Source organism: Gavialis gangeticus, unplaced genomic scaffold, assembly GCF_001723915.1.
Source record: "Gavialis gangeticus isolate Ggan-Ray unplaced genomic scaffold, GavGan_comp1, whole genome shotgun sequence".
NCBI lineage: Eukaryota > Metazoa > Chordata > Crocodylia > Gavialidae > Gavialis > Gavialis gangeticus.
In genome coordinates, this window is record NW_017729025.1 from 85,537,377 (window position 1) to 85,553,329 (window position 15,953).

Genomic DNA, 15,953 nt, shown 5'->3' on the forward strand with positions numbered 1-15,953 from the left:
CTCTTCAGGATTAGATGAGGGTGTACTTTTCTCCATCCTCTTAATTTTTGTACTAGACTCTTTCGAGGCCATAATCCCAATTTGCACAATAAAGATATATGGCCCATCTCGCCACGTTTTGATCAAAGCATTCCTTGCCTAAAAATGAAATGCACAGATATAGACAGAGGACAATACAGAGCAAATCAGATCAGTGCAACAGTAAACACTTCTAGTGAGACTCCAGAAAATATTCTGACCAAACACTATGTTCATATCTAAAGCAAACACTCATAGATTCATAGACTGTAGAGTCGGAAGGGACCCTGAAGGATCATCATGTATGACCCCCTGCCCCAGGCAGGAAAAGGACCAAGGTCAGATGACCCCAGTCAGGTGCCTATTTGCCTCCTTTTCAAGACCTCCACGTTAGGTGATAGTACCACCTCTCTTGGCAGCCCGTCCCAGATTCTGGCCACCCTTACCGTCAAAAATTTCTTCCTAATGTCTAACCTGAATCTACTCTCCACTAGTTTGTACCCATTATTGCAAGTTACTCCTAGGGATGCTCTGGTAAATAGCACATCTCCAACTCTCTGTTGTCCTCCCTTGATAAACTTATAGGCTGCTACAAGATCTCCCCTCAGATGTCTCTTGTGAAGGCTGAAGAGATCCATATCTCTCAACCTCCCCTCGTAGGGTTTTGTATGGAGGCCACTAAATCACACAAGTGGCCCTCCTCTGGACCTTCTCCAGATTCTCCACATCCCTCTTGAAGTGCGGCGCCCAGAACTGGTTACAGTACTCCAACTGCAGCCTGACTAGTGCCGTGTAGATGGGGAGCATCACCTCCCTTGCTCTGTTGGTCATGCATCAGCTAATGCATGATAAGGTGCAATTGGCTTTGTTGATGTCTTTGTTACACTGTCTTATTAGCAATAAGAATGACCTACTTAGAAATAAGAAAGTTGAAAGACAGGATATGGGTAACAGAGTAACAGGGGACAGCTGCTATGAAGGGGTTACTGGCAGGAACCTGTCCCATAACCATACATGGAACCTTGTTAATCATATGGGTAAAAAAGATGTCACACGTAACAAATAGCCAAAGAAGAAGCTTAACACTTTGGAAGCCAGAGAAGCAAACAACACCCGGCTACTGCGGTTGCAACCCTTGATGCCATGACAATACCTGGCCAACTGAGTCATTGTGCATCATTTGGAAGGCCCAAGTAAGAATACCTTTATATATTGTTTCAGAGTTTCGATATTGCTTAAGTGTTTAATACATTTGCATTAAAGACTGGAATAGTCTCACCGATCAATTTATTCCGTCTATACCACATGGCCCTAAAATCAAAATTAAGTACAACAGTACCCATATAAAAAAAAAAAAATTCCTCTGACATTTGACAGCTCTTATGATGATGGCAAAACAGTCCCCAAATTTAAGTCTGCCTCAAGACATTTTTTAATTTTCATTATAGTTTCTCATTGAACCATTTTAGTACGGAAGAATTTCAAGCTTCCTCTCTTTAAGAAATTACCCAATTACAAAAACTAAAACCAAGATAATGCTGTCTATTAAACACTATCTTATGCTCAGATTATAGAATTGGAATTAAGACACTTAATAGAAGTAGAAGAATATTAGGGCTTTGTTACAATTTATGCTATGAGCCACACAAATGTTGATCAGTGTTAGTTCAAGCCAGTGACGTACCATGGGTCTCTGGCACCCGGGGGCCAATGCTTGCATTTGCACCCTTCCCCACTACCCCCTTCTCATAGCAATATTTAAAAAGTCACATCGTGCAATAAGAACTCTGAAGGGCCTGGCCAGCAGCACCCCACCAGGGCTGCTGCCTGGGGGCCATGGCCCCCTCCCCAGCCCTGTCAGTCAGCCACTGGTCCAAGCTTGGAGTTTCATAGATTTCACAGATGTTCAGGCTGGAAGGGACCCCGGAGGACCATTGAGTCCAGTCCCCTGCCCCAGGGGCAGGAAGTCAGCAGGGATCATAGGATCCCACCAAGATAAATATCCAAACGTGTCTTGAAGGCATTCAAAGTGGGTGCTTGAACCACCTCCAATGGAAGTCTATTCCAAACCTTGGGGGCTTGGACAGTAAAGAAGTTCTTCCTTATGTCCAGCCTGAATCAGTCGCGGAGGAGTTTGTGACCGTTTGACCTTGTCATCCCCTGGGGCACTCTGGTGAACAGACATTTCCCCAGATCCTGGTGAACACCCCTGATAAACTTATAGGTGGCCACCAGATCGCCCCTGAGTCTGCGCTTTTCCCTGCTTTTGTGTGTTTGTATTGTATATGTAGAAGTGATTGCATAATAGCTCAAAATGCAGTCTTACTCTTGTACAGTGTGTGGGGTGTGCAGGGATTCGGTGGGGTATGGGTGGGTGGGTATGGGGTTTGTGGGGAGCTGTGTGTGTGGTATTTGTGAGATGTGTGATTGTGTGAGGAAGAGGGTGTAGCTGTGGGGTTTGTGAAAAGGGCTTGAGGGTATATGGGGTGTGCATTAGGCCAGCCAGGAGCTTTCCCAGGCTTCTCACAGCCACAGGAACATCCAGAGCAGAAAAGTGAAGGCGGCCCCGCTCCGGCTTCTGGCACAGCCTCCCCACCAGGCAGTCACACCCTTAGTCTAGAAACCTTCTCTGAATGTCCCACACCTGCACAACTGCGACTTGCCACTAAATGCCTGGTAAGCAGGAGAAGGACTAGGAGCTGTAGCTGAGAGTTTTCTGTAGGGGGCTGGTGAGCTGTGGAAGGCTTCTATCCCTGCTCTACAGGTGTGGACACAAGAGATCCTAGAATATTAGATTACTTCAACTTGGGCAGCACATCTATGAGGAGTATCCACATTTTAATGGAACAGGAGCTGGGTAGTGCAGATCAGAGATAATCCTGCCTTGGAGTGGAATAACTTTGTACAAAATAACAAGCATTTAATCTACTTTAAGGAGTTAACTGTGGACAATCCAGGGGATAAGAGCTCCAAAATTACCATGTAACAAGGCCCTTATTTAAATTACAAGAAAACAGAGAACTTATTTACCATATGCCAAACTTTGAAACAGTCTCCTCAGTTTGTGCGGTGTTGAAAATCAGTTGCACAAAGACTGAAAGGGCCATATAAACTTTAACTTTACTGAATGCAATCATAGTATTAATGGGTGTAAAGTAAAGCACGTGCATAGGTATTTGCATGACAGGCACCTTTGAGGTTGCGGCAAAACAATTATTTCTAGTTGGGGTAGAATGCAATATTCATCAAAAGTATTGAGCAGATTACACTTTTAATGATTAATCTAGCTTGTTACGTCTGATGCATCAGTAAGTATATCAATATTAAATCAAGCTTAATCTTTGAATACTACAAATATTAGATAAAACTAAATTATCATTAATTGTTAAGTTTGAGACATACTTTATATATCAATATTTACTGAGTTAAATTTTTAAAAAGCAGCTTGCATTTAATTCAGTTTATAACAGTCTGACCTTTCAGATGCAAAAAGAACAATGAATAAAGGGTTAACAAATATTTCTTATGAAAAATGAGATTCACTCATAGTTATTCTATAGTCACTAAATTATCACACATATTACATTTTGTCAAAGCTAAAACATAGCTATGTTTAATAAAATTCTGGTATTGCTATCTTATTTCATACTCAAACTACATATTATAAAGAATTCGTGCAAACAGAAAAAAAAATTCACATGAGATTACTAGATTCCACACTACCCTTATACCCCATGTTCTCAGGCTACTTACAGTTTTTTCTGCCATAGTCGTATGGTTTGCACTGTTCTCCTTCTTATCTTTTAAACTCTTGAAGGTAGAGAAGGGAAAAAAGCCAGGAGATTAGTCAGAATGCAAGAATTTTTACCCTCCCCCTATCAGTAAAAAAAAAAAAAACATACATACCAAAGAAAAGTCATTACCTCCTGTTTGTTACCTGAGAGGGGTTCTGGATGAACATATTCTTTGTAGAACATCTTTAGGGTGAAAAAAGTATTAATGAAAAATTACAACAGCATAAAAACTGCTGAGTTACAAAAAAAGAGCACTTTGAAATTAGTGTTTGAGCCTTCTTCTCTACCTAGCTCAAATCCTTTCCCTACTAGAGAAAGCTCTGCACTCCTGCTTAGAACTGTCCTTGTAAGAGACTGTATTACTCATAGAACAGAGTGGGGGTTGTTGTTTTTTGTTTTTTTCCAAGAAAATAATTGGAATCATGTGTATTTTTCTATGGAAATCAATTGATTTGAAGGGTGGGTTTGTTTCTGCAAATCTTTTTTTCTGGTGGTTTGAATTTTTTGTTGTTTAATTTTAGAAATTTGGTCTTGCCTGCCCAGAAAGAGATGCTGGTGACTGGAGAACTAATACAATTACTAAATAGCAAGATAATGAAAGCTGATCAACTGAGGCGGGGGGGAAATCACTGCTTTTTAATTAATACTAAACTGCTATACACTTGGGAGAAACAAGTGTTCTGTTAAAAATTTAGACTGGGTTTCCAAAGAAGCTCAAGGAAATGCATCTTAGGGCCCCTCTACACATGCAGAGGAAGGCACAATGGGATCTTGTGTGGGATCACATATTAGATCCCATCACGCTTTATTGCTAGTGCAAGTGGAGCCTAGGATTACAATCCTGGGCTCCCCACGCACCAGCTCCTACAGCTGCAAGCCCAGAAGTTGACAGGGCTCAGTGGGGTTCACAGTGGAGGCTGTGTTCCCTGCATTGTGAGCATTGTTGGCTGCAGGGCTCCCAGCAGGGGCAGTGGGGCTTGCAGGGGGGCAATGCTTCCACTGCTGCAAACCCTGCACCTCCGGAGATTCGCACCGGGGCCCACATCAGGGGCAGCATCTTTGGGTGTGGGGCTCACAGTGGCAGCAACAGGAAAAACACTAAACCCCCTATCATGTGGGGCTTGTGGCAGAGGAAGCATTCCACCACACTGCTTCTGCTGTGAGCCCTGCACCTCACGAGGCTCACAGCAGGGGCATTTCCTCTGCTGGGAGCCCTGCAGCACATGCCAGCTGTAAGGCTTGCAGTGGGAGTAGTGCAGGGAATGCTGCCCGCACTGGGAGCCCCAACTGTAGGGCTCACAGCCATGGGAGCCAGTGCAGGGGGAGCTCAGGATCGCCCCCTGTCTTGCCAAGACCCTCAAGCTGTCTTGAAAAGCAATAACAGGAAAAATAATATTGACATTTCTTTATATATAAAAGGTGAAATCAGGCAGCGTGTTACAAAAAACTCTCTCATGCTATTTTTATACAAAGCCAGAAAGAGAAAGAAGCCCATTATTAAAAATCAATTTTAAGCCACCTTTAATTCTGCTTTTTTTCTTTCCAAGTGTCACAGATTATGCATCTATGAGAAGTTTCCTATTGTTCATTAGTGTCTTAATCTATATGCCACACTGCACTTTTCTCCTTGAATGCTTTATGTCCAAACTCCTAAACAAACAGTGTGTACACTGACTTTTGATATTGGTAGGATTGTATTGTTTCCCTTGGCAAGACACAGCTGGTCTATATCCTGCTATTTGTACATGCTCTCTGATGCTCTTCTGCAAACCATATACCTCCATGTGTCATTTCCTACAGGGGCCCCCTCTTCCCCTTCTAAGCTGGTTTATGCTTCACATGTTCTTTTGTACCTTCTACTTTCTATTTTATTATCAGTATTTATATAATCTCCATACCCAGCTCTTGTTATTCTTTAACCTAACTTAAATGTTAGTTTGAACTCTCCCTGGCAAAAAGGAAGAGGACTTTATTAACAAAAGAAGTGTAAAGCTCAGGTTACTGAGTGCTTCCCACAGCTCCCAAAGTGGCCTCCCACTCTAGCTGTGCACATGTGCAGTGCCACCCTTCCTTGCAATGTGAATTGGGCTGGCAATGTAGGACCAATGAACTGGATTGCCAAAATAAAAGGCATCACAAAACACCTTTTAAATCTGCTTTTCAGGACCTGATTTTGAACAGTGAACAACAGTTAAACCAAACCCAAGAAATCATGGCTGTAATTGTTTTGGCTCTTTGTTACTTGTTATGCACAGATAAAGAAAAATAATTTTCTGAGATAGGTATTTATCTCTTAATGTTACAAGTGTAGCTGCAACAAGCTCAACTATTCCAGTAGGAACCATATCAAATATGAGGACCTCTTTCATCTGCACATGCTGTAAGAGAAAAGAAGTTTGAGAAGTCTTCACGGATACCTGTGGTTTGAAGAGCTCAGAACAGTTGGGGAAGAAGAGCGAAGCCATGGCATAGGACCCTGACCAACCAGAACGCTCCTCAGACGTGGCCCCAAAATAATATTCCACTTGTTCATCCTGTCAGACACAGAACATGCCTTAGTTTGGCATCTTGAGAGTTTAGCTCAAGAGGCATTTTTACACATACTCCAGGAGGCGCCCCGGGAAGAGGGGGACGGGGGTTAGGGGTGGCTTTAATTAGCAAACACTTTTAATTAAAAATGCCCAAGCAGCATGTGTATCAGCGTCCCCCACATTGAAAAATGGTGGTAAGGCACTTTGGACTAAAGCTCATTGAACAAGCTTTAGTTCAAAGCACCCCATTGCCATTTTTACACATGGGGATGCTAATGCACGTGATGCCAGTCTGCTGGAGTGCGTTTATTTCTGTGCTCCAGCAGGCTTGATTCATCAAGTCTAGATTTCCAGCACATAGGAACCCACGGAGTTGGAAGAAGTAGAAAGCAGCATAATTTCTCTTGACATGCCAATATCCTTGAATAGATTCTAATAGGACACATAAAATAATTGTCTCACATCCTATCTAATACATATAAGATGAAGTTTCCCTTCCCTTGTGTTACAAACATGCTCACTGTATAAGCACAAACATAAGTATGTTTACAGTGGGGATTAAAAGACAGTTCATAACTGAAATCTCAATGATCTAAAAACAGGGCTGCAACCCAGTTTCTCTATAATTTTGTAATAATTTCTGACACATAATTAGCTTCTTACATAGTCCTGTAAATGCAGTTTTTAATGCCAGACAGCCCAAAAGCTGTACAAATGAAAGTTACTCTAAAATATAAACACTTACTATAATACATCAAAAGCAGTGAATGCTTGTTGTCATATAAAAGGAATTTAAGTGTAAAGCTTACTTACTTTATAGTTAACTACTCTAGCCTTAGCATTGCACTTGAAACAAGACTGTGCTGCTGGCTAAAAATGTCAACATTGTTGCTTACTGACTGGTCAGTCTGGAAAACACATGGGTAATTTCAATCATGTGAATAGCTTTCATCAAGTCAGTAAAACAACTTACACACTTAAAATGAAGCACAAGCCGGAGTCTGCATGATTGAACCCTAAATTATTAAAATCCTCACAGAGTTGATACTTTTCAGTATAAATTAGGTCCCTAAAAATACTGACCTGACGAAGAAAGTTAACTAACAAGAAAAACACATTATAAAAGTTGTAAAAACAAGCTGTATTTTTAAACTGTATTTGAAAAACAACATGGCCCAAACCCAACTCTCTTTGGATGGAAAAATAGCACCTACGCAGCTAACTTAAACTGCATGTGTATCATTGTGAGCTATTTAGATTTTTAGAGCTTATGTATCCCCTGCACAACTTGGCAGGTCTTTCTAAGCTTGCTCAGAAAGATGCATTCCAGTCACTTACACTCCTCAGTGTATAATCTCCATGCATGTCAGGGAGATGTGAGAGGAGGGAGAGGGAAAAGGGATATCCAGGTCAGCCAAAGAGAATATAAACCTATATCTCCCACTTCTCAGCAGTGTTCTAACTGTGAGGCTACAGGCGAGGTATTACCAAGTGCACTCTCTACCCCTCCTGCTGAAGCTGGTCCACTGGGGGCAAAGAAGGGAAGGTATATAAGACCATGAGGACAGGCAACCAGCAGGACTGAGGCTCAGATAGATGAATCCCAGGTTCCCGCACCTATCCCCAATGGCATTTCTGCATTTTGCAGATAAGTAATCAGAAGAAATAAACAGAAGCTATCCCACTGCTGTCTGCCCCATCTAAAGTGCTACTTACCCACCTAAAGGTGGAGTTGGCTTTGGACCTGTGTGTTTATATAAATGAAGACCACTGAAATGCAAATGAACTAAGGGACAAAATGAAAGTAGGCAAATAATGAAATTAATTATGTGCTCTTATTTAGAATGCTCACAAGTTTTCTTTCTTTTTTTTCCCCATATGGGTTGGGTGTGGGTGTGAGTGATTAGATTTATGCATTTATTATTTTACACTCTGAATTTAAGGGGAAGCTTATTGGTATAAACACACACAACCTTCATTCAAAATCCACTGAAGTCAATGAAAAAAGAAGTCTATTGACTTCAATGGACCATTTCTCAAATCAAATTTCCCCTCTCCAAGAACTTGCCACAACCAGGGTAGATCAGAATGACAGAGGTGAAGAAAAACAGCAACATACATAAACCCAAATCTGTTAAATCATCCGATTATAAAACCCCAAACTGTTCCAGATAGTCCTTACCCCAAAGCTGAAGATTTCATTGTAGCAATCACAGTATCTTAAGTACCAGGTAACATTGTAACTTTGGGAAGGATTGCAAGCCTTCTCATCTCCTTCAACTACAAGGAACACAAGAGAGGGGAAAAAACATAAATCCTATTCATGCCCAGTTTTCCCCTTAGATATTACTGGACTAGCACCACACATGACAGAAGGGAAGTACATTGAGACTAGAATTCCATTCAGCCCTGTTACAGAATTACACTAGACTTCCTGAAAGATGTTGTAATTATTTGCTCATGCAACTGCACAAGGGTATTAAGGCAAATAAATAACAGTTCTTGTAAAATGTAAACTCAAAGAAGAGCAACAGCACCGACCCCCATCATTACAATTTTAAACTATAATGAAGGATATTTAGAGGTATGGGTAGTATCACTTAGTTTAAACTAAATATCAGAGCACAGCTCTTGTGACTCTGAAATACTTTAAGATGCTACTTTAAATATACTTAATCCATCCAGTTAAGCTAACATCAAAACCAATCCTTTTTTTTAAATGCAATAAGCTAACAAGCAGTCTCCAGATCTAATGATCCATATGTACCAAAACCCAGTTTTTCTTTTTTCTTTTTTTAATACATTCCCTCCCCTTCCCCTAACCATTTCTGACTTTCTCTCTACCCTTTCTTTCCCTTATAAGTGATTACTAGTACTAGGTAACCTATGATAAGTTCTTGTATACTATTATTGTAATAAGCCCTTTTTTATATTGTCAATAGTGTTATGTTATGCTTGTATTGATTTTTACTGTTTTATATTGTGTTGTATTCCTGTCATTTGTGCACTGATTTTTATTGTTTCATATTAACATTGTATGATTTAGGCCTGCAATGTGGATTGGCATGAGTGATGTCAAGTATTCATTTTGTGTGTCATGTTCCCATCTTATTCCCATCTTGTCCCCATGCCCTGTTGGGCAAGTGTGTTGTAACCTATGGCTTATACCTACCCTTCCTATGTAACTTGGCTCCTGAATGAATAGGGATGAATGAGGGTGCTTGAGAGACAATGGCAGTAGGTCCAAAAATAGCTCCCTCTGAATGACTGAACCATCAAAACCAATACCTGGACCAACGACCCAGCCATTGGAACCACCTTCAGCATTCAAGAAACAAAAGATGAGGCAACCCACCATTGTGCCAAGGCTGCACATGCTCATTATGAACACCTGGAACCCTCTAGAACAGGACTGACATTGCCTGGACATGCCCTCCCCATAGGAGATCATAGGTAGTCTGCCCCATAGAAAGGGGTAGTGAAGACTGACTCCTTGGGATGCCCTCTCCATCTGGACCAGCACCATGCCACACCACCTATCCACCCAGAGGCCCTGCCGGCAACCCCGCTCTGGACAACACCTGCTGGACAAAGACCCCTTTTCAGCCTGGATAGGTAGCTATCACCCCCACCCTCTCTTCAACCAAGGACTTGGACTCTGTTTCTCTTCCCTACCTGGACTCCAACCCTTCCAATGAGTCTCTTTCTCCTGCTGCCATTGTGAGTGCTTGTGTGTGTGGGAACCAATAACTTCATGGGGCTGTGTAGTGTGTTGTCTGTTTAATAAACCAGTTATTTTGAAACCTGGAGTTGGGTTTTTGTCTGTTTCCTGACTGTTTCCTCCTTGCCACCACTCATCTGCCCCCCAATCTCTCAGCTGTCTGCCTCAGTTTCCAGCCCCAAGCTCCCAGCTGTCTGCCTCTCTCTCTTTCCTGGCTGTCTCTTCCTTGCCACTGAGTTTTTTCCCTTGCACCAATAACCTCAAGTAACCCTGGGGACACTTGACATTAAGTATCCCCAAGCCTCAGTTCCTCAGCCAGCTTCTCTCTAGTGTACCAGTTCCAGCAACTTTCACTCCTTACACTTTCTCTCTCACCTTAACCTTCCCCCAGGTATCCAAAGTCCCCCAATCACACACATACATACTGTATCATCCAAGTTAGGAACTCACCTATCTGTATGTATAGTTGGGTGGTGTGTGTGTGAACTGGTGAATATATATATATTAGTTGTTGTGTGCATGATACACGAATTAGCGAACCATGTATGTGTGCTGAGTGTGCGGGTATTGACAACAGATTGTTGTCTAATTTTCAGTGTGTATAGTGTGTATGAGCTTGACCTGGTGATAGGTGTGCATGTGCCTAGGCAGCAGTGTGTGCGCACCTGGTGGAGGTATATGCACCTAGAGTGTGTGTGCACCTAATTGATTTTTGTGTATGTGCAATTGTACATCATGCCCTCCTGTCTAACAGTGTGATATCGAGATCCTGAACGCTGGCCTGACCCCACAAGGCAACACATAACTAGACTGAACATTATTTTTTTAAATCAAAACCCAGAAAAAAAAACCCCTCTCTTTCATCTCATTCTTTAACAGACATTGACCTACACAAGTCAATAGTTTGAGTTTTGAGTCCTAAAATATGACTGTATGGTGAGAATGAAAGATAATACTTAAGACTTTATTAATCCAAGAAGCATTTTATCACATCGAGTCCTGTTTCAAATCCTGCTCCCACAATAAACCCTGATAAACAGAATCTGACAGTATGAATACAAATAGAAACAAAATAGACAACAATTACTCTGTTTACTCATACAGCCACAGCTGTATTTGCCAAGCAACCAAGAAGCTACACAAGAAGGGGATAAAACAGCTATAAAACACTGCATTGCCTCACTACATTTCTAGACTTTTATCCTGCCCTCATCAGGGCTGTTCATTTCAGATTAGGAGGGCGCAGATAATCACAAGCAAGCCCTTTTCAGTTAGGAAAAAAAATACTAGTTTAAGGCTGAACAATGGTGCCCTTAAAAATTAGTCACACGTTAAGCCATTATGCAAATGATCACCATGAGTTAAGTGTTCCATCTTCAAGGATGAAAATAAATATAATGCACCTACTAAAATTAAGAACCATATTATGGTTCCTTTGGGTAAGAGTGAAACAGGGCTATCTTCTGTTTCTGCTGTTTGGCATAGCTGTAGACTAGAGAAAGACAAAATCTCAAAGGAGCAGAACAATTTAAATATCTTGAAAGTGCCATACTAACCAATGGAGACCTCAAGACAGAGGTAACATCAAGAATAAAAGAGCCTTTCACAGCATTCCCTAATCTTAACAAGAGGTAGACAAGGTTCTTTGGGTAAATCTGATATCTTTTATTAGATCAACTAAATAGTTGGAAAAAAAATTTCTTAGCACGATTTCAGTTTTAAAAACCCTTTGTCAAACTGCGGAAGCATCTGCAGTTGGCGTGTGCTCTTCCTGGATGGAATGAATAGTAAGGAAGAGGCTGGTATGCATGCAAGAAGTTACATTTTCATTGATTGTGAATATGTGAATTTTACCAACTGTGAATTTACATCTTCACTGACTGGCTTTCTTGCATGCATACCAGCCTCTGGCTTCCTTACTATTCATTCCATCCAGGAAGAGCACACACCAACTGCAGATGCTTCCTCAGTCTGACGAAGGTTTTTAAACCCAAAGCCGTGCTAAGAAATTTTTTTTCCAACTATTTAGTTGGTCTAATAAAAGATATCAGATTTACCCGAAGAACCTTGTCTGCCTATGTCCTTAGACCAACACAGATGCAACCTACACCCCTCATCTTAACAACATATGGAAATCAAAGACATACGGTACCAGAAACAAAACTGTTAATTTTCAGCTGAAATATAATCTCAGGGCAAACATACTACTGCAAGAACCAAAGATCCACCACAGCAGTCAACAAAAATGTGGTCTAGGATAGAGCATCAGACCAGGAATCTGAAGACTTGGATTTTGTTACTAGCTCTGCCACAGACCTGCCATATGTCAAGAGACAAACTGGCTCACTTATTGGACCTTTGTTTTTCTTCTGACCCTGTCTCATTTATTTCAAATGAAACTTCATGATCAGTCTTGCAGTACATAAGGGTTAGATTTCTAGATGCTACCACCATATAAATTAATATTTTTAGATTTTTGCAAAAACAGGGCACCTATGAAGTCTGTAAGTGCCCTACCACAAATTCTGAAAACAAAAATCAGGTCAAACTCAGAACCCCAACCACCACTATTCCACATATTCATTTCTCACAAAGGCTTGCCTCTACAGCAACCTGTGTAAGGAGCTGTCTTGCAGCATGCTCCTAAATTCGATAGACTTGGGCTACTCTAGCAGTGGAGAAAGCCTACTACAGAGCTGATACAAAGAATCATAGAATCAACAGACTGGAAGAGACCTGCAAGATCACCAAGTCTGGTCCCCTGCTATGGGCAAGAAGTCATTGGGCTCAGATGAGCTCAACAAGGTGCCTGTCCAGCCTCATTTTGAACACCTCCAAGGATGGCAGCTGCACCACCTCTGCTGGGAATGTATTCTAGATTCTGATGACCCTTACAGAGAAAAGTTTTTTCTTATGTCCAGCCTGAATTTTCCCTCTATTAGCTTGTGCCCATTGGTCCTTGTCATCCCTGAAGCTGCCTTCCTGAAGAGTTGCTCCCCTAGATCTTGATGCTCACTCCTGACTTATTTGTAGGCGGTTATCAAGTCACCTCTCAGCCTTCTCTTCCTCAGACTGAACAGGCCCGGTTCGCAGAGTTTCTCCCCATAGGACCTAACCTTCAGGCCCCTAATCATATATGGGTGGCCCTTCTTTGTACCCTCAAGCTTATCCACATTCTTCTTGAAGTGCAGTGACCAGAACTGGACACACTACTCCAGCTGTGGCCTCACCAACACCAAACAGAGAGGGAGAAGCACCTCCCTGGATCTGTTGGCAACACACTGGGTGATGCACGCCAGAGTTCTATTTGCCCTGCTGGCAACTTCATCGCACTGTTAGCTCATGTTCATCTTCTGGTCGATCGTGACCCCCAGGTCTTGTTCAAATGTTGTGTCAGCCAGTGGACCACACACATCATGCAGTTAAATAGCTCTACTATCTGTCTCTTCCTTCTATCCAGGTGGGGAGCGCTGTCAGTTTGAGTCCCTCCTTTGATCACAGATGTATTAAATGTAGCACAAGAGGAGGTGGCCTCAAGTAACAATGTTCCACCTCACTTAGGATATTATAGATCAAGTGTTAACATGGTTCCTGTGTAATCCTCCAACAGATTAAATAGATTGTGAAGATGGGTAACATAAGGTGGGGAACACACCTTTAAAGAAGGAAAGAACAGCTCAACCATATCATCCATTTACTTCCTACAACATATGAGTAGGAAGCTACCTTTTCACTGTGCCTCCCCCCACCCCCAACTCAAGTAGCCAATTAATGTCACAGTTTTTGCCCCTCAACCACTCAGTGGCAAGAGGGCAGGGAATGTGGCGAAAAGAGCAAAATTAAGGGTACTGATGTGCTGTGAACTTCTGCCGCAATTTAGGTAGATCCCTTCATATGAGGTTCATATCAGCTTTATCCAGGCTGAGCTTCAGCCTAAGGCTCCTGTCCATGGCCAACCTACCTCAAGCTTTTGCCTTGACTATCAACAGCACTGACTGAAAAGACAGCAATACAGCAGAGTGTCATCAGCATACTGAGAGTACTACAGCTCCCTTCTTACCTAGACTGCAGCCTGATATACATAGAGCCCAAAGAAGAAAGAAACAACTTCCCTTTATCCTTTTTATGAGTGTATCTCCAGGAAAGAAGGGAGCCTCACAACCATCAAGCTCCTCCAGTAATAGCCACTAAGAACCAGTCACCCACTTCAGGAGTTACAATCACCATCCCCCAAGGACTGAACCTCCGACCTGGCCTGGTGTTGTGCACCCAGAATAGGGCAGGGCACCCCTGCCACCAGACTCTGCCTCCGAGGATCTGCCCATTCCACCCCTCCAGATGGAAGAAGGGAAACCACCTCATCATGATCACCAGAAGTCATGTTATGGAGAAGCACCTTCCATCCCTACTGCAGTTTTTATGCAAGTTAACACCCCCTCAAAAATCAATGGTATCCAAGGCATCTGACAGATCTAACAACAGACAATCATGGACACCCAAACTTCATCAATTAGCAGGAGATTATCTATCAATGCAACCAGTTCAATAATTATTAAACTGAGATGCTGTACAGTTTAATGAGCACTTTCATCCAACTGTTTCCCCCGTGTGATAATTAAAAGTGGGACTGCTATGATCACCCATCAAATCCACTTACAATTCAGGACAACTGTGGTGTTGCTGAAGAGAATCTTCCCAAAGTTAAAAAATTTCTTCTCCTGCAAAGACCCAAAAGAAACATTTAGGTGGTTTAGTACCATTACAGAAGCCAATGGCGTAAAGAGAAACCATGCTCTGCAGCATGTGCAACTAACCTGGTTGACCAGCATTTCCCCACTCCCAATTCCAACAGGGCACACAATTCCTGCTGCACTTACAAAGGGGATTTGCCAATGTTGTCTTTTCTTCCTGTTTTGCTTGGTTTTTAAATCAGCCTGTTCCCCCCCCCTTTTTTTTTATTTCTTTATGATTGATAAAAAGATCCTCAATTCTTTGCCTTCCCCCTTTACTCTTTGCCTTCCCCTTCCCTCCCCCCACCACCTGCCCTCCACTTCCCTCTGCAAACAGGGCCTGTCCTTAAAACTAGCTGGACTGTTAACTTGGGTCATATCACAGTATCATAGTACTTAGGGTCAGAAGGAACCTAAACAGATCATCAGGTCCAGCCCCCTGCCTGGGCAGGAACAGTTGCCAGGGTCATATCACCCCAGTCACATATCTGTCCAGCCTCCTCTTGAAGATCCCCAAGGTAGGAGAGAGCACCACCACCCTTGGGAACCCATTCCAGAGCCCGGCAGCCCTAACTGTAAAGTAGTCTCCTGATGTCCAACCTGAACCTGCTCTCAATCAATTTGTGGCGTTATTCCTAGTAACCCAGGTCATCCAGTGAATTTAAGCCAAAACCTCAAGGGTGCCAGAGGGAGCGTGCATTTCTCACAACTCGAAGCGTCGTCGAATCTTTCCCAGGGACATTACTTCTTCCAGAGGATCCAAACACATTGGTGGAAGGGATAAATCCACGCCAGGGTCTCTAGGGGAAGCCCTTCCCCTCCTGGGCTGGGCCTTTTCCTTCCCTTCACCACTGGGACGTCAGCACCTCGCCAGTCCCAGGAGATGAGATGTCACCAGTGGCACATCACCCCGCGGTAGGCGCTGGCGCAGCCTCCCCCCTGCAGCCCACAGGTGCCTTCACCCCAGAGCCCCTCTCCTCAGCGGCTCCCACCTCACCCTGGCCCCTCCCGGCGCAGGGCAGCGCGGCCAAGAGGCCGGAGGAGCAGCCTGGGCCCTTGCTCCCAAACACACCGGCCCCCGCAACGCAGCCGGTCCGGCCCGGGGCGCGCAAGCCCCTGGCTGGGGGGCCGCACGGCCCGGAGCACCCCGGCCCCGGCC

General features: G+C 43.0%; 1 protein-coding gene across 1 annotated transcript in view; it reads right to left on the minus strand.

Annotated features, from left to right (window-relative positions):
• Positions 1-14,839, minus strand: part of TMEM87A (transmembrane protein 87A) — a 52,662-nt gene extending 37,823 nt beyond the window's left edge. Inside the window, exons 1-6 of the mRNA XM_019519070.1 lie at positions 14,722-14,839; positions 8,526-8,623; positions 6,230-6,346; positions 3,942-3,995; positions 3,772-3,828; positions 15-138 (exon numbers count right to left, since the gene is read on the minus strand). Of these exons, the coding sequence (XP_019374615.1) occupies positions 15-138; positions 3,772-3,828; positions 3,942-3,995; positions 6,230-6,346; positions 8,526-8,623; positions 14,722-14,824 (553 nt within the window). The 5' untranslated portion in view covers positions 14,825-14,839. The remainder of the gene's footprint in view (positions 1-14; positions 139-3,771; positions 3,829-3,941; positions 3,996-6,229; positions 6,347-8,525; positions 8,624-14,721) is intronic.
• Between the last annotated feature and the right edge of the window lie 1,114 nt (positions 14,840-15,953).